This window comes from Corvus moneduloides, chromosome 3, assembly GCF_009650955.1.
Source record: "Corvus moneduloides isolate bCorMon1 chromosome 3, bCorMon1.pri, whole genome shotgun sequence".
Lineage (NCBI taxonomy): Eukaryota > Metazoa > Chordata > Aves > Passeriformes > Corvidae > Corvus > Corvus moneduloides.
Window position 1 is genome coordinate 26,938,960 of NC_045478.1, and position 18,908 is coordinate 26,957,867.

Here is an 18,908-nt window from a genome sequence, read left to right on the forward strand (position 1 = left end):
ATTGAAGGTAAATAATAGATAAGGTTTGACATTTCCTGGTAAAACCAACAGCAATAATACCAGTAGACAATCTGATGTGTGAGCAATAATTTCCTAAAGTTTAGTGAGTGCCTTTTTGCTCTTCTAATGATTTCTTTAATGGCAGGATTTTTTAAAATTGCACATTGAATTAAAATAAGAATCCTACTACTGTATATATAAAATGAGAAACAAAGTTACCTGTATGGCTGTGAGGATATTGGCTAATGCTTGGCCATACGTGTCATGACAGTGAACAGCAAGAGCACTCAAAGGAATTTCTTTCATAACAGCTTCCAACAATTTTTTCATACTTCCAGGCGTCCCCACACCAATTGTATCTCCCAGAGAGATTTCATAACAGCCCATACTGTACAGCCGCTTAGATACCTGATTAGAAACCGAAAAACACCAAGAGGTCAAGATAAAAGAGTATAAACAGGGTCAAGAACATACATTATAAAGGGCATACTTCTGTACAGGTTTTAGGTTTGACCTACTGAGGTGGATCTATTTACCAGACACCCTATATTCATTCTTGAAAACTGCCATTGAAGAACATCCCACAGATCCTCTTATTTTAAAATTATAGTTCTGCTGTGTTCTGTCCGTGGAATAGCCAACCAAGTCAAATCCATCAAAAACTTGCTTTCTGATTCTCCCACAGAATCCAAATAAGCAAAAATTTAACATTATGAATTACGTTTCTTTCAAGCTCTTTCCTAACATTTTCTTCTCTCTGGAGACTTCCCAGCTGTTTGGTTTTCTCCATGTACTGCACATGGTAAAGACCTGTCCTTTTGTTTGCATATTACATAGAGACAACTAAGATAATAAATAATTAACAAAAAGCCTGATTTTTCTTTCTCTTGGCACTTAAAAAATCAATGAAAACTGAAATGTTAACATCCTGCAGTCAATACTAATCTTGAAATATTAATTTTACTTGCTTTTCATGAAATCAAAACATTAAAATACTAAGAAAACAAAACTGCAACTTAATTACCACTCTAGTCCTTAAATTATAAAATTTTTCTTAATATCCAACAAAACCATATACAAATAGGTCTTACTTATGTAAGTAGAGCCCTAAATATTTCAGGAATTACATCTTTGAGGAGTTTTTTGCATGGCTGAGAACGGAGGTCTGGCTCCATAATTTTTGCATGGAGAGAAACACATTCAGAAGCACAAAATCATGTTTTTACTGAAAACATTGCTTCAGGAATTGAATGCAGTAACTCCCCATCTTATTTTTGTTGGATTTATTTGTTGGATATTTACAAAATCATGTTTTTACTGAAAACATTGCTTCAGGAATTGAATGCAGTAACTCCCCATCTTATTTTTGTTGGATTTATTTGGAAAGGTTCTTCCTTATTTTCAGCTGCTCAATATGTTTGTCCCCTTTAGGATTCCCTACTATGTATGAAAGATCCCAAAAGACCACTCCACTGGAACAAAATCCCAGTCTAGAAATTAACTGTTTAAAAATGAAAAAATACAACCCTTTTCCAAGACATCTTCAGCTGCACTGCAGTCTGCTGTTAAAACAATTCCAGGACTTCATCAGTGGGATTGCTATGAGCATGTCTGAGGAAGCTGACAAAGTGCTGCACCAGAAGTCTCGGAAGTGCTGGATTAATATTACTGTTCACTTAATTCAAAGAACAGCTGAAAAAGAACTTCAAATAGTCTGGATCATCCTGTTTAAGGCTCGGAAGTGCTGTGACTATTGCAAACGTGGTAAAACTGTGCTTTAAAGTCAAATTCCCCGGTTAATATACACATAAATTCAACACATGTTATAAGAAAGGGACATTCACCGGAATGCAAAAGGGATTAATCTCACAGCATATTTTTATATCATCAACACATGGCAGGCATTTTAACTAGACTACTGTTGTAAGAAAAAAAAGGATCATCTGCAGCTAGTGGTGGATTATATCCAGTTAAACCTCAAACCTTAGTGTTTCTTTAAGATCAGGGCAAAGAAGTGTACTGCATTTTCTCCCCATTCTTTTTAATTCATGATTCAGAGTTTTTCTAGATGAGCATTTTAGTTATAACTTGGACTATATAAACTGCTAGAAATCATATTGCATTAACTTCTTTTTCATGCTCAGTCCTTAGGTTTTTCAGCTTCCTGAATACAGAGTTCTGAAAGATGGAAGAACAGAGGGTGAAACTGCTAACGAGCTGAGCATCATCACTGACTTGTCATGATCTAACCTTAAAGAGATCCTTAGAAAGAGATCTATATTTAATTTCAATAAGAATAAGCATACTTGGAAGCTGAATGGGAGTTTTTTTTGTACTGAAATTGCTATTTTACCATAGTAGAAGGCAGCCTGTTATGTTTTTGTAAGTTTTCAATGTGGATTTTTGGGAGGAGGGAGAAGAGAACACACTGTTTTTTCTATGTAATTGGGATGTGATTATGAGCTTGCAGCTTTGTTGATTGAACAGGGCTGTGTTCTGCACCACTGAGCAGTTTTACTATGCATGAGTCTTGTGCTACTCCCCTTGAGAACACTGCCTTGACACCAAACATTGATCAAAATGGGAATTGGTGAACCAGCACTGCAACCTCTTAGGCACGTGAATGGTCCTACTCCTGGAAATAATATCAAAAACTATACTCTTATAGTGAATACAAAAGTCATAATCCAGTTACAGATTATTTTAAGCAACTAACAATGTAAAGACCTGCAGTTCTTGTGCTGTAAGGGAAACTTTAATGATCCAACAATATTCAAACGAGTAGGTACACTTTCTATAGGTTGATCAGAATATGTCCTGGATAATATTTAATTTAATTAATTCACTGCTTTAGGTTAAAAGGAAGCTAAGGAGAGAAATAAGCAGACAGAAAGATAAAAACAGCCAAGCACATGACAGGAAGATAATGAATTACACAACTGGTTTCAAGGATGTTATACAGTGTTTCCAACAACTTTCAAGCTTTATCTGCCTAAACTTGAAATTCTCAAACCACAAAATGATAAATGGTTAAGCAGTGACTCCATTTCAAGAATCAGCAGAGTAATAAAATAGGACTATACAATTTATTTTAAAATATGATAACTGTTTGTTTCTTTGTTTGTTTTAAAAAAAGAACCATACAGATATATCTGATAGATTCCAGAAGTCTGAAAGAATCTGAAGTTTGCACTCTAGATAACTGTGTAAGGCAGTTATGTATCTAATATACCATAAATTAATTTAGTCTGCAACAGTCTGTAATAATGCATGTAGTCTGAAATAATCCACCTCTTCTAATTGCCTTTGCTTCAGTTAAAAAATCTTTTTCTTAAAAAAAAATTAAAACGGTCACTGTTACTGACTGCAGAAGAAACTGCCTAAACCTTTCAATTGTAGCTGCTGATTGCAATGCACAGTCAAGGGGGTCAAAATGCTCCCATCCCAAAAAGATGATGACCAGAGCAGCAGCCCTCTGAAAGAGTTTAGCAACTCAGCCAGTAATTTTGATAATGCTGATTCTCTGGATGTATTTACATAAAATTCATCAGATATACATCAGTGCTTGCTGAATCAGGGATGGAATTAAAAAAATTAATGCAGTAGCTTTTATTCATAAACACATCCACAGTGGTATAGAGGTATGCAAGAAGACACTTACTAGGATGAAGATAGAAAATAAAATAGCAGTATGAGTAAAAGTTTGCAGGTCTGGAACATTAAATAGCAATCCCACTGGCAAACTGAGAAGGAGCTCTTCTGTGCAAGGAGAGTCGGTAAAAAACAAGCAACACATGTAAAGAAGCCTGTTGGGGGACATGGTAAGCAGTATGTCATCACTGCTCTAACTAAAGCTGTGTCATTTCTAACCTTCACTTCATATTAAAACAAATAAATTTAGAAATACTGAGTACCTTCCAAATTAGCTTTTTATTTTCAAAGAGTCTGAGTATGTGTGGCTGCTATGGGAGAAGTATTATCACAAATTCCATCTGGAGTGTATACTAGAAGAAGATGCAGGAGAACAGGACCTGAAAACCACCCACACCGAACATAATATATCAGACAATTGTTGACTAGCTGCTAGTGCTACAAATTAAAAAGTAATGGTTTGGATATTCTGCTAGATCAACAGAAATATGTGATTAAGTGTAACAGAGAAGACAAGTCTGTCTCTAGGTGGAAGGCCAGCATGTTCTGCCTTAAGCCTCTGGGAATTTTTGCTCCACTTTTTTTTTTTTATTGTCCATTTAAGCTTTGATGCCCTCTTTGCTTTCCTGCAAAACTTTACACTTGTGTTTCACTCATCTCTGCTGGGAAAAAAAGGCTGGACTAAGATTTCTTCTTCCTTATTTTTTATTCTAAATGCGAAAAAGGGGCAGGGAGGGAAGGTGCAACTTACACCATCATGGCAGTAGAGCAATTTAAGAAGTCATATTGGGGATGAGTTTTGGTTCATGTGTCAATCACATGACCCTCACCAGAAGCCCAAAGACAACACAGTATGCTTATTCCAGCATAAAATGGATTTAAAAGCAAGAAATTGTGCTGGAAACCCTCTTGTACAACATAGTTCACTGACATATGTGCTTGAGTCTATTTCGTTAAGCAATTTCTTACCTTCTTGCTAGAGGAAATAGTGCATAATATTTTTTTTCTCATGACTGATAACAATCAAAATATGCTATTTTTCTCACATTTGACTGTATATGGTTAAGTGAGGTTATGCGCCAAATTTTAGCATTAGCTATGTTTTTTGCTTGTTTTCCTTAAATTTTACCCATTAAAGATCTTTTTATGATTAACTAGAGAAAATTACTTATAGACATTTTAAAATGTATTTTTGATTCATCAAAAAGACAAGCCAGAAATTCACTCTTACTTCTGCCACTTTTTCTGGTATGACATTTCCTTCATATGGGCATCCCAAGGCACAGGACACATACCTATAATAAAAAGAACACACAATGTTCTGTTTTATATATATACATATATATACATATATATGTATGTATTCATCCATGTTACATTAAAAAAATAGGTTAAATATAATTTTGAATATTTAAACCAGTCAATGTAGAATAAAGATTTGAATGAAAAGTTAAAATTACATCAGATGAAAACTGAAGGTTATCAATTTTCCTTTCAGATCACAGAACAGCGATTTATATCTTTACTTATGCTCAATATATGTCACAAGTTGTAAAGGACTGGCAATGCAGTCAAGTTAACAATGTTGTAGCAGACTGTTTTTCTTGGTGTTTCCTTCTGAAGTTGCAAGATCCAGCTCAAACTTTGCCTTGCCTTGTCCTCACAAGGTATTTAGAGGAAGATACCACTTTCTTCCTTGTACTACCTACCCAGATCATAGTGAGCAACACATGGACACAAACTACTTCTGACAATCCCACCATCTCATCAGAACTGTGGTGAATGAGGAAGCTTTCACACTCTTTCCCTCTGTACTGGCATTTCTGCCCCAGTGCCCCAGAAGAGTTATAGCTCCATTGCAAGCTGTAATTTAGGTATGCCTTGGGACAAGAAGAAACTGAGAAGCCAAACTGTGTCCCTAAGCAGCTATTGGCTTCATAAAGCACAAAAATTGAAAGCCACAATCAAACTTCCATTGTTCAGCCCTAATGCTCTACTAGCATAGAATTCAGTTTAAATTTCCTCTTTTTAATGACAATTAAGAGCATGAAATTCTAATTAAACTTCTAATTGCTTATCTTAAATTGATTAGGAATATGATTAAACTAACCAGAAACACCCAGTCAAAATCAAAAGTGTGACTGTAAAAGGATTTACAACAGATTCAGAGGTCTGCAGAGCCCCAGTCCCAGTGGGAGGTTGCTCAACTGCTTAATAGGAGAACAAGAGCCTTCATCGATCTCCCATCATTCCCTTTCCTCAACACTGAAGGATATAATGCAAAATTATACACTGCATAATGCAAAAGGGATTGAATAGATGCCAGTTTGCATGTAGTCAAGATCCGTGGAGTAAAGGATGTATTGTTTCTTTGCAGTTGAAGGAGAAACTGATTGATAGAATGTGATATTAGGATCAGTAACAGGCAAAAGAAAAATTGTGGAAAAAATGTCCATATTTCAATGCATAGAGCATATTCCATCCCTTATGTGAAGGTACAGTGCTGGTTCACTAGAAGCAACAGTAAAAATGAAGGAAACCTCAAATCTAAAACCAGCTTGATTAGCTCTGACGAAGAAATGGAAATGAATTTTGTTTCCACAAAAGTGGTTGGGTCCATTACATCCTGCTCATAATTTTAATCCAGATGCCTACTAGGCATGATTTCAATTATCTATATGTCATTATGAAAACCAGGTTTTTGAAACTTGGCCACAGAGTTCATTAACTATCAGCCCCAATTTAGATGTCACTGTTTAAATTTCAAAATTCTGAATTTTCATATCTACATTATAGATAAAAATGTAGCTACTGTTAACAGTTAAACACTGTCCTGATTTTCAGTGACACATAACTCAAAAGCAATTCAGGATAATTTCCTTAATTTTTTTTATGCATACACAGTTTTTCAAATGAAACTAAGCATGAAGAACTTCAGACCCAAAGGATTGCTTTTTACATAATACTACAGTGCCTAGAGCTAGTGACTGCATACACTTACTGAAATTATTTTCAATATTAGCCACAGCCCTTTTTATGAAGTGATTAAGAACAGTACTAAATACTAAGTAAATGCAAAACCTACAGTACATATGTGCACATGTTCCCTTTACTTACATATCTTTACAGGTTCCTAATGGCTACATATGTCAGATCAAGAAGACATGCATTTGGTAGCGATAATGTGGCACGAATGACATCTGGAATGGAGTAGGGCAAACAAAAGTAAAAGCAGGCCAAAAGGTATCTAGAGAACAATGGAATACTCCCTGTGGTTCACACCAGTGAGCAGAAACTTGCCTGAGCTCACATAATTCAGCTGGGCCTGCTGGGGTATGAAAGTATGTGGTGACCTGAGGAATCTGCCTACTACAATACACAAATCTGTTTGAGATTATGAACTCTGCATACTTACTCCATTGCGACTAGACTGACATTTTAAACAAGGAAAATATGGTAGATATAATATATCTGGGCATCTGATATTCAATATTAAACTGGGGAAAATAGGGATTACTGAAGAATTTGACAGGAAAAGAACTTCCTACCAGAGAGACAACAAAGTCCTATGGAGAATGAAAGAACAAATTTTCAGTAGAGTTCATCAAGAATGAGCTTGGCAGAATTTTATCTAATATTTTCACTTAATGAGTTGGAATAAAAAGTAGAGATGTGGTGATAGCATTAAATTTGAAAGCAAAATACTTAAAATGCAGCTATAAAGGAGTAAAGTGCACTCCAGACATATATCAGGGTAAGCATTTTTAATAGAGGACCTAAAATAGAGGACAGAATCACAAAATAAGCTGAGCTGGAAGAGACGCAAAAGGATCATTGAATCCAACTCCTGGCCCTGCACAGCACCATCCCCAAGAGTCACACCGCATGCCCAAGAGCATTGTCCAAATGCTTCTCGAACTCTGTCAGGCTTGGTGCTGTGACCACTGTCCTGGGGAGCCTGTTCCAGTGCCCAACCACCCTCTGGATGAAGAACCTTTGTCTAATATCCAACCTATACCTTCCCTGGCACAACTTCAGGCCATTCCCTCAGGTCCTGTCACTGGTCACCACAGAGAAGAGATCAGTGCCTGCCCCTCCTCTTCCCCTCAAAGGGAAGCTGTAACTGCAATGGGGTCTCCCCTCAGTCTCCTCCAGGCTGAACAGCCCAGGAGACCTCAGCTGCTCCTCATACAGTTTCCCCTCAAGGCCCTTCAACATCTTTATTGCCATTGCCCTCCTTTGGATGCCCCCAAATAGTTTACTATTTTTCTTATATTGTGACACCTAAAATTGCACACAATATTCAAGGTGAGGCTGCCCCAGTGCAGAGCAGAGCAGGACAATCCCCTCCCTTGCCCAGCTGGTGATGCTGTGCCTGATGTCCCCCAGGACACAGGTGACCCTCCTGGCTGCCAGGGCACTGCTCACTCATATTCAACTTGCCATTGGCCAGGTCCCTTTCTGAGGCACTGCTTTCCAGCATCTCATTCCCCAGTCTGTCCATACATCCAGGGCTGCCCCACCCCAGGTGCAGAATCTGGCCCTTTCCCTTCATATGGGTGGTGATTGCCCAGCCCTCTAACTTGTAAATATCTCTCTGCAGGGCCTCTCTGCTTTGGAGGGAGTTGACAGCTCCTCACAGTTTTGTATCATTTGCAAACTTACTTAGTATCCCCTCCAGTCCTGTGTCCAAGTCATTTATGAAGATGTTGAAGAACACAGGGCTTAAGATGAAGCCCTGTGGAATTCCTTTTGAAAAGGTCTTGCTGTATTCTTATCGGAAATAAGAGACACAATTTGAGTTAATTTGTAGAGAACTACATGCAAGCTGAAACATATGCAGACAAGTGCTGAGTACTGCTAGTGGGGTACAGAGAGCCCAGCATGTGAAAGGAGAAAACATGCATGTCTGTGTGAAAGAGGGAAGATAATCGTGTCTGGTCTGAGTATTTCCCAGGATATCTAGAATTAAGGCAGTGCTGAGTGGGATGCTTTCTAATTGCATTAGTGTGTTTCCAAACCATTAAGAGGAAGTGCGAGGAAATAGGTTTCATTACAAAGGTAGCTTGTTATCTGCAGATAAATTTGGCTGTTATATTTTTCTTTTAGTTTTGGGTATGAAAGAACCCATAGGGCATTAAAATCACAAGAGAATACAACCACATCAGAGCCCCAAAACCTCCACCCATGTGACTCCAAAAGGGGAAACAACTTTGAAGAACATGCTGCAGAACTGCTTGGAAGAGAAAATTACCAAGACTCAGCCACAGAGAGCAACAGAAGACACGAGTTTAAAGAACAGTCTGGTCAACTGCAGCAAACACTACTGACAAATCAAGAAGAATGAGGATAGACTACTGTTTCCGAGTAGGTCATCAGGGAGTTTGGTGAGAGTTGTTGCAGTTGCAAGCAAAGAACAGAAGCCAAAGTGTAGGAGTTATAGGAGGGAATCACAGAAGAGGGTCTCCAGACAGTAATTCTAAACAGCGCCTTCAGTGAGCTTAGGAATGAAGAAGAGATAGGCAATGAGATATGATATGAAGAAACCGAGGTAGGGGTCAAAGGTGCAATTTTTAAGAGGCGAATGCTTGCTTATATTGCAAGTGGAAAAGAGCCAGAGGACAGTGAGAGGTTAAGAAAGAGAATAAGGGAGGGAAGAAATAAGAGGAAGAACAGAACATGGGGTCACTGGGGCAAGTGGAAGGGGTACAGATGGAAAGTAGACAAGAAACTTCTGCTGTTCTGACAGTGGAGGAGGAAAGGACAGAAGGAAAAGAATATGGTATCTATTTTTCTTAGGAGAAAAAGCAAGATTCTATGTGAAGAAAAGCAGCATAGGAAAAAGAGTTTGAGCAATAAATTACAGAGGCAACTGGGATTTAATTTGTGAATTCAATTAAGTTGGAGAATACAGCTGTTTTCTAAAAAGATAGCAGGACTGAAAGAAAAAAATATACCATAAGGAAAAAGACTGTCCCGGTCTCAGAATATTCACCAGATACACTCCACAGTATGAGCGCAGAAGCAAATATCTGGAAGTTCACAAAGTAGAGTCTGCAATGGAAGTGTTTAATTCTAAGTATGTTCTTAAATCTTCGCTGAATTAAGGCCAGACATAGCCTAACTACATCTTCAGCACACAAAAAAGAAAACAGCCCATGAAGCTAGAGATGGAAAGAAGGATTTTCAAGTGAACACATCTTTACAGCTGCTTTAGCAACACACAGGTATATGCTGTTTTGCTCACTCAGGTTTTGTGAAATCAGAATCCTTCCCTCTAAGAAAAAGTGATAAAAAGAAGTTTTCTACTTGTTTCACCTGGCAGAGTTTACCCAGTCTCTCATCTGTCTACAGATTTCACTGCAGATGAGTATCATTCAGTCCTCTACTAAAGTGTTTCCTATGCATATAAAACAAAAGCAAAAAACAAAAACAAAAAACCCACAACAACTTTACTGTGATAATAATTTGCACAAGAATGCTGAACAGCCTCTGGGGATGGGAGGAGGAGAAAGAAGAGGAAGAGAGTTTTCAATTTCTTCCAGAATGCCAAATTTCAATGTTCCACACATGATATAGACAGTATAAGGTCCCCATAATCAAGGTCACTAGAAATGGTGATAGTCACATCAGTGCAATGCCTGTGAAATGAAGGATATAAAACCATAAACAGGGTAAATGAGCAAACGCTTCTTAACCAAAGTGTGTTAAAGGAAAATGGAATCCAAGCAGAAACTGAACTCCATGTTGTAATCATGCCCTTTGTCAGCTTGTTTCAGCAGGAGTCCCAGAGCCAGCTCCACAGCTGCTACCACAGCTGGAAGCATGAAGGCCTCCTGAGAAGCCAGTTGCAGACTCAGATGCTGCTGTTTCCTGTTTATTATTATAGTGTAAGTTTGCATATAATTTACCATGTTCACTGCAGATGTATTTATTTTTATTGGATGTTTGTGCTAAAATGTACATGCCTATCATTTGGTGAATTCATAATATTAAGGTTGATCTATTCTGTCTCTTTGCAAAGAAACCATTTGTTAAAAACAGGCAATCTTACTGTAGGGAGAGAAAACACAAAGAAGAGAGAAAGGAGATTCTTCCAGAAACAGAAATCTCCAAGCCAAGTCCAAAATGTGTAAATAAGGCCAGGATCTTTTTTCCACATTTCACTTAAAAACAACCAAAAAAAATCCCCAAGCACCCCTCCCCCAATACCACCACCCAACGAAAGAAAAAAATCTCTCCATGTACTTAGTGCCCAGTTAAAAGTAATATATATCCTATTCTCAGTGAAAATTATTTCTACTGAAAAAACATTTGTTAATATTTTTAGAATGTCCAAAAACCACTGTTTAAATTGTGAATTATGTTCTAAAAAACAGCTGCTTCTCTAAAAATACAACCAAACTGTTACAATAATGAAGGTCCACTTAACCATTTAACTTTCAATAACTCTCTCAAGTTATCCGTGGAGCAATCAGTAACATAGTAGTAAACACATCACATTGTTACCTTATAATTTCATACTAACATTTCACATCTGATTTACGCTACCCTTTAAGAAGACATGGGGATCATTTTACTTCCCCACAGGGATCCCTCTTTTTTTTTTTTTTTTTTAAACAGCTCTTCTGGCCTGCTATTAATATTTTCTCTCTGCAGGTACAAAAACATTGGGTAAAAAGTTGTATAAATTCAGGGAAACCCCTCACCTCACACAGTGCAATCATCCAGTATGATAGAATTAGTACAACAGCTCTGAGATCCTTTTCTTAACCTGTTCCCAGTACAGAGAAATTCACTAAGTCCCCACATCCCAGCAATCTCTGGCTTCGTCAACTTCTCCAGGGCACTGATTCCAGCTGGCTTAATACTGCGTAACCCTGTAGATTTGTTTACCATTCACATACAAAAATGTGCTGCTTCCAAGTCTATTACATGCTCATCTACATTTGTTGTTTCCATAACCCCAAATATAGGCTCACTTACAGTGACATGAAGGTGTTACACTGGTTTTACCATCTAGAAAAGTGATAACGAGTATAAATTAACAATATTATCAGAATAATTGTGACTGTGCTAAACCACACAGTGTAGTTCTTTAAAATGGGCATTTTAAAGCAATGTAAAAAAAATGTGTATTCGAGCCCTAAGTATTCCAGAATACCAGAAAATATGAGTTCTGAGTTTGTCTGTATTCCTAAAACACACAGAGCTTTGAACTGTATGTATTTTTGCAAAACTGAATTGTTGAGTTTATCTTATGGTATTTCTAATTACATATCAAAAATTCCCTACTGTAAGGCCATCCAAATATCTCAAGTTATTCAGGATGGACTGTAACAAAAGAAAAAAAAAGAACATTGTTGAACTGAGTTATAAATTCTTATTATCTTGATAATCAGAAGTTCTGGATAATCAGGATGTGTCTTTATAAACAAAACAGACTTCACTATTCGTTTCCAAAACCAATTGTTACAAGTATATTAAAATAAAAAAAAAAAAGTTCTTCCATGTCTTTTTTTTTTTCAAAATAAATCCAGATATCATTAGCACAAGACAAAATCAATTCTTTAAGTCTTGATTATATTTTGTTTAATATGTGTATTAGCATCAAAGTGAATCAATAATTATTTCCTATAAGCAACAAGGAATTACATATGTTGCAACCTGATTAGTTTTTGTTATAGTATAATATAAGAGGTGGTAATGACAATATAATAATAAATAGTAATAATAATAATCATAATAATACACACCACTCGTTTTGTTTTTTATCTATTTTTCATGGAAAAAATATTGCTATATTTCAAGTATATCAATCAGCATTTGAATTCTGTACAAACACAGATATAAGTCAAATATTGATACGTTTTCAAAATACTTTTATGTACTGTGAACTGTACCATACAACTCATTCTTAAAAGGCATAGGACATAAACAAGGAATTACATAGAGCAGTTTAGAACTAAGGTGTGATTACATGTGCTTTAATTTATGAAGCAGCAGCTTTGTAAAGGAAATGCTTCTAGAGGTATTCTACATCAACCATTTGTATCTGTTTTTCTAACGCTGAACCTCTAAACATTGCATAGGCATTCACATTTGCACAAATGGCCTTAAAAGGGCTATTCACATGAAAATTTTTTAGGTCTGGGACATAAATACAGCTTTTAATTGCTGACCATGGGGAAGTGGTTTTCAGTAGAGGAAAAACATTACAACATTTCAGTCTTATATCCCCTGTTCATTTTTTATTAGGAATAAGGCCGTCCTATATAGAACTGAATGTTTCAAAAGGGAGGTAGTCTGATTTTATGTCATTGTCAGAGGAACCCAAAGCACCATTTGTGGAAAAGGGGGAAAAAATCCCAGTCGTTACTTCCTTTACTGTTCTACTGTACTAATTGCAATTCATTCCCGCTGTCTGTTTAAATTTTGAATACGTTAACTTAAAAGAATCTAGCTTAACGGAATACATTAACTTGGAGAAACCAGCTTAATCAGAATTTACTTAACATTTCTTCATATGTAAATTCATGATATCTTTAGGGACACTCCAAGGTGACTCCTTCCAATTACCATTTCCACCGTTTTTTATCAACCCTGGCTGTTAGACTTAATTTTTAATCACTGAATAATTTTTGATTTTTAATAGTACCTGAATTATGCATTAAAAGGTGCAAATTTAAAACCAGCACTATTTTGTGTCACTTTACATGTAAAACATGCAGAACAGTAATTAGCTGACCACACAGTTCATAACTGATTTGGCTCAGTGTCTTCACAGAGTGTGTCCCAGATGTTATTTAAAGTTTTTATGCATATATCAAAAAAAACCACCCAAAAAACCAATCCCAAACAAAAACCAACAAAACCCCAGCCCTTTATGATGCTAATAAATGGTCTAACTTCTAAGACCATATGCAACATTTCAATTCTTCATAAACATTTGAACTAATTTAGTAAACATTTAGGAAACTGTGGACTGTGCTACAGATTTTAAATGTGACAGCTGACAACATAAATTTTCTGGATGATGATGGAGTCAATGTTAGCGCAGCTGTAGTAATAGTAAGACATGCAAAAGCTTAAAGTTTAGTTTCAACTGTTTGAGTGCATTTTTCATAAGATTCAAGGATTGCCAATGATTTATGCTCACTACATAAATTGTAAATTGCCAGTAAAAATAGGAAATAAAATTCAAACCCCTTAAAATTATTTTTGGAAGTATTTTTCAACTGCTTAAATAAGGATTTAGGGCAAGGCACTAAATTATCCATTTCCTGCAAATAAATAACGCTTTAAAAAATAATAGCACTTTAGAAAGGAAACAATCTCTGTATTGAAATGAACACAAATACAATTCATGCATACTATTATTTTTATTACTTTAGTAATTCTAGCAAAATATTTAGCCTACAAAATTTATATTAGAATTTAAAATGTGTATTCCTCAGAGTTTACTTGAGGAAGGGCTGCAGGTTTTGGCTATGGTTCTCTAAATCTGCCAGTGTCTAAAAGGGTGATTAAAAACTAAGTCCACAGAGTAAAAATATTTCTCTGTACAGTCAACAGCTTCATTTTGTGATACCTTGCAGCACAAAGCCTATTAATACATTTCTTCCATCTCTTGTAATTTACACAAATTATAAGGTCCTCATCCTTTGCCTATGCACAGGTAGGATGGGATTCATTTGCTCTTACTTCTAATATATGAGATAATCATCCTTAGCCTTACACAGGTCACCTACAGAATGACCAACACTGGATGGACCTATACTCCTTTGCAGCCAAAAGGATGGACCATCCAGAGACTGTTTCATCTTATCCTATGGCACTTAGGATAAGATGAAACTTAAAAAAAAAGTACTTTTAAAAAGCACATACAGTAAACCACAGCATGAAGGTTGCCTAATTCCCCCTAGTAACTACAAGAAGATTTAGGATGACAAGCTCAGACTTGTTTTGTGGTCATGCTCAGATGTGCCTCATGTTACCATAGTTATAAACAACATATAATTACTGTCAGTAAATAATAGCCACACAACAAAAAACCTGAAACTAATCTTCTTTAATTGAGTAACAACCAGTCAAACCATGAGCCCTATTCAAAATACTGAGTATCAAAAAAACTTGCCACAAACCCTTGACTCTCTCAGCATTTAAAAATTTTTGATGGAATCGGGACACCAAAATGCCATTTGTTTTATCTGTCACTAAAAGCAGCTTCTTTTGAACAGACTTAATAGCTAATTCTTTTCTGATTGTTTTATTTCCAGGGAAAAGTCACCATGGTTGCACTGAATACTTCTGTGAAATCTCAGTTTAAGTTTTACTTTCTGATTATCTTTTAATTTTTTTCATTGAGGGTGATAAACCCAGTGTTTTATGTCATTAAATACAATGAAAAACTCCAGAAGTCTTCCAAATGTACTGCAGTATTTGGGAACTAATGAACTACTTTCTCTCAAGAACTAATGAATTCCCTGTAGTAGTGCAGGCTTTTCTTGGGTGTTGCTACCAGAGAAAATCATGGTTTAGTTTTCTAGAATTGTCTGGAATATCTATCTGCTTCTATAATCCCCCCCTCACCAGCAGCTGAAATATTGTAAACAGATCTACTTACTTCCTGGATTTGGAATTCAAAACTGATGCTTCATCTTTAAGGGCATTTTTTCATTTTTTAACTAATTAAAAGTTTTAAGTCCGCCTCCTAGACCTTTGTTCAACTGCTGAGAGATGTACTATTAAAAAAAGAAGTCCTTCTCTTAGAAGCCTCGTAGTTAAGGATCAGAAAGCCCCAGACACCAAGGTCCTCTCCAGAACACATTTTGTAAACTAAAATAGAACCATCCAAGGGAAGGTTCGTTGGGGAGGGGGGTTCACTCAAGCCTCTCACTGAGGAATCTTTGATAGATATGCTAATTAGTAAGACCTATAATGTTATACCTGATCTATCGGGTGTGTGCATTGAGATGTGCATTTTGGCACATTCCACCTGGACTTGGTGCACCTAAGGATCCTTAAAATAAATACAAAAGTAAAATCCCTTTTTCCCTTCTAACTGTGTTTGATTCTTAATTTTAAGACCAAGAAAAGGCATCACTTCTGAATTCTGTATTTCTATATTCGGGCTTCTGCTATTTTTTTCTGGTCTTCAGAATTCTACTCAAGAAAATACACTGGAGCTTTAAAGAAAGCAGTGAAGTACATGGGCATTAAGCAAACCCTTTTGATTATTATTTCTGAGAAATCATTCTGTCTCAATGCTTCCCATAGCCTTTTAACTCTGCAACCCATGAGGACTGCATCTGAATGAGTATGAACAGGGAGGGACACGAGTCAAAATATCACAATACTTGGTAATTATTCTCTTTAAAGCATATTCGCCTAGAGTCTGATCCATAGTATTATTTTATTTCTCATTAATTACTATTTTTACTCCTCAAAATCTTCCTGGGATGGATTTTTTTAAAAGTGCACTCAAAATCCAAATGTATGGTGTTAACCAATTCTCTTTTATCTTCTAACTTACTAGAGTGCTCAAAACCTTCTTTTCAACATTTTCATATACTGAAAACCCATGTTCAGTGAATACTCAGAATTATTACCTAAGTTAGGGTTATTTTTATGAAATAAGGCTCCACATTCTGCAGTTTAGATTATCAGCAGGCTTTTAGCAGATTGGCGACTTTATTATTGAGTTGTATTAGATCCCCCTGGAAAAATACCAGCAGTTCTCCCTTAAACTTTTCGATTTGTTAAAGTCTAACATTAAACCATCATCTTATCTCCTGTGGCTCAATCTCTATTTTTTACTGGATAAATTAATTCTCAAACTAATATAATGTGATGAAGATACATGTGACATTCACAGAAATGTAGCTTCTCTTCAATATACATATCCTCTCTATTTGGATCTTTTACTTGGTTACAACCCCACAAATTGAATTATTCTGTTAATGGCTATTTAATTCTGAATGATTAACAACTTTTCCTAGACCTGTAAGCCTAAGGAAGAAAGCTATAGCTGAAGTGCACTTACATAATTCTCATTCACAACTTTGAATCTGCTCACTTTGCAGCATATCTGATATTAAGCAGTCCTCTCTTGAAGTGTTCTGTAATATACTGCACCTGCCATGACAGACTCAATAAAATTTTCCTGCATGTACTGTATGAAGTTTATCTTATGTTTGCATATTGCAGTGAAATTAAAGATATCTGTACTGGATACACAAAGTAAGAATTTTCAAAATATAATCTGACTGTATTTTCCCTGAGATCAATTATCTCCTTTCCCTTCATCTCTGTACTGTTCTGTGTGGTTCACTATCTGGTTCTTGATATTCCTCCCTTTTAACTCTTTGCTTTGATTTGTTCTTTAAATTATTACTTTAATTTTTTTTTTGCTGTGCTATTCTTCTGTTCTACCACTTTCTGCCTCTGACTTCTTTCTCCTTTTTTTTTTTTTCTGGGTGAAGAAAAATAAAAGCCACATGGTTTGTCAGACAGTAGACAATAAATGTTTGGGAATGTTGTAGAACTCTGCCATGAGAACAGTTAATTCCATCACATCAGTGTATCAGTGCCAGAATAATTGCTTCTGGTATGTTACAAATGCAATAGACATAATCTGTGGGAGGAAAAAAGCACCAGGTTGCCACTTTTTTAAACATATGAAAATTAGTGCAAAGAAGACAAGTTAATATTTTAAGGTGAAAATCAATCCACAGTACACTACAGGGGTTTCTTCATCACCTACAATTTACATCTTATGGATAAGTTGCAAAGCCCCTTTTCTGACATCCTCCATAATTAATAATAAAAATAAAATCAAAAATAATAATAAAAATAATAATAATAAAAAATAATCAAAAAACTTCTACAATACATAGGCCTTGAGGATTTCCCGGATGGTTGTACCATTTGGTTGAATATTATTAGTTAAATACAGGGAAATGAAACAGAAAGTATCTCCTGACATGCCTAGACATCTGAAAAAAAAACAGAAAACAGAAGTTTAGTGTAAAAACCTTCACAAGTGCATAAGGTTTGTTGCTATACACATGCTGGTTTTTCTGAATTGACTGCCTATTCCCTTAACCACACCTGCCTGGGACCTGAAATTCAGGCATTCCTGTGCTTAATCCTCCTGGAGAACTCAAATTTCTGGTTATGTTCTCAGGTCAGAATTTAGTTTTAGAAAAAATGTGACAAAAAGTGGTAGCAGAGAGCTTTTAAATAACAGACCTCTTATATGAGAAGTTGCTCAGGGAGGCAAATCCTGACTCTACCTGGCAGATTAGCAGCTGGAAATGGTATTTAAACTCTGGTACAAGTTACTATTTCTTAATACAATGAACATCTTTACTTCCCTATTTGGTGATTTTCCTCCTGAAACATACCCAGGCTATGGAAAAGGAACCCAAGCATTTATGAGCTATCCTTGGTTGGCTCTGTGTGTGGGGGGAAATCATAGAAGCACAGTATGGTTTGGATTGAAAGGAACCTTAGAGATCATCTAGTTCCAACGCTCCTGACATGGGTAGGGACACCTCCTTCCAATAGACCAGGTTGCTCAGAGCTCCATCCAACTTGGCTTTGAACAACAGCTCCAGGGATGGAGTATCCACACCTTCTCTGGGCAACCTGTTCCAGTGCCTCACCACCCTCACAGTAAAGAATTTCCTCATAATATCTACTCTAAACCTACTCTTGAAGCTTTTCCCCCTTGTCCTATCATTACAGCTCCTGACAAAGAGTCCCTCTCCGGCTTCCCTGTAGCCTCCTTCAGATATTGGAAGGTTGCTTTGAGGCCTCCACAAAACCTCCTCTTCTCCAGGCTGAACAGCACCAACTTCCTCAGCCTGACCTTGTAAGTGACATGCTCCAGTCCCTCTGCAGGACTTGCTCCAACAGTTCCATGTCCTTCTTATGGCGGGGAACCAGAACTCTATGCAGCACTCCGCGTGACATCTCATTAGAGCAGAGTACAGGGGCAGAATCCCCTCCCTTGCCCTGCTGGCCACGCTGCTTTTGATGCAGCCCAGGATACAACTGCCTTTCAGGGCTGTGAGCACTCAGGTTGAGTTTTTTTGTCCTTGGGCTGGACAAGACAATCTCCAGAGCTCTCTCTCAACCTAAACCATACTGCTGTTCTGTGATCCTCTGCAGCAGAAGTATAACTAGAAGTCAGATTTCCCATTCTCAAGGCAAATGCCCAAACAACCACACACTGTTGTGAAAAGAAGTGT

The 18,908-nt window shown here is 36.7% G+C and overlaps 1 protein-coding gene across 2 annotated transcripts in view; it reads right to left on the minus strand.

The window, feature by feature from the left end:
* The window catches only part of HMGCLL1 (3-hydroxymethyl-3-methylglutaryl-CoA lyase like 1), a 78,645-nt gene that overhangs the window by 30,403 nt on the left and 29,334 nt on the right, over positions 1–18,908 (minus strand). For both annotated transcript variants that reach the window (XM_032104668.1, XM_032104669.1), the window contains exons 6-7: positions 4,883–4,946; positions 220–408 (exon numbers count right to left, since the gene is read on the minus strand). In XM_032104668.1, coding sequence (XP_031960559.1) covers positions 220–408; positions 4,883–4,946 — 253 coding nt within the window. The remainder of the gene's footprint in view (positions 1–219; positions 409–4,882; positions 4,947–18,908) is intronic.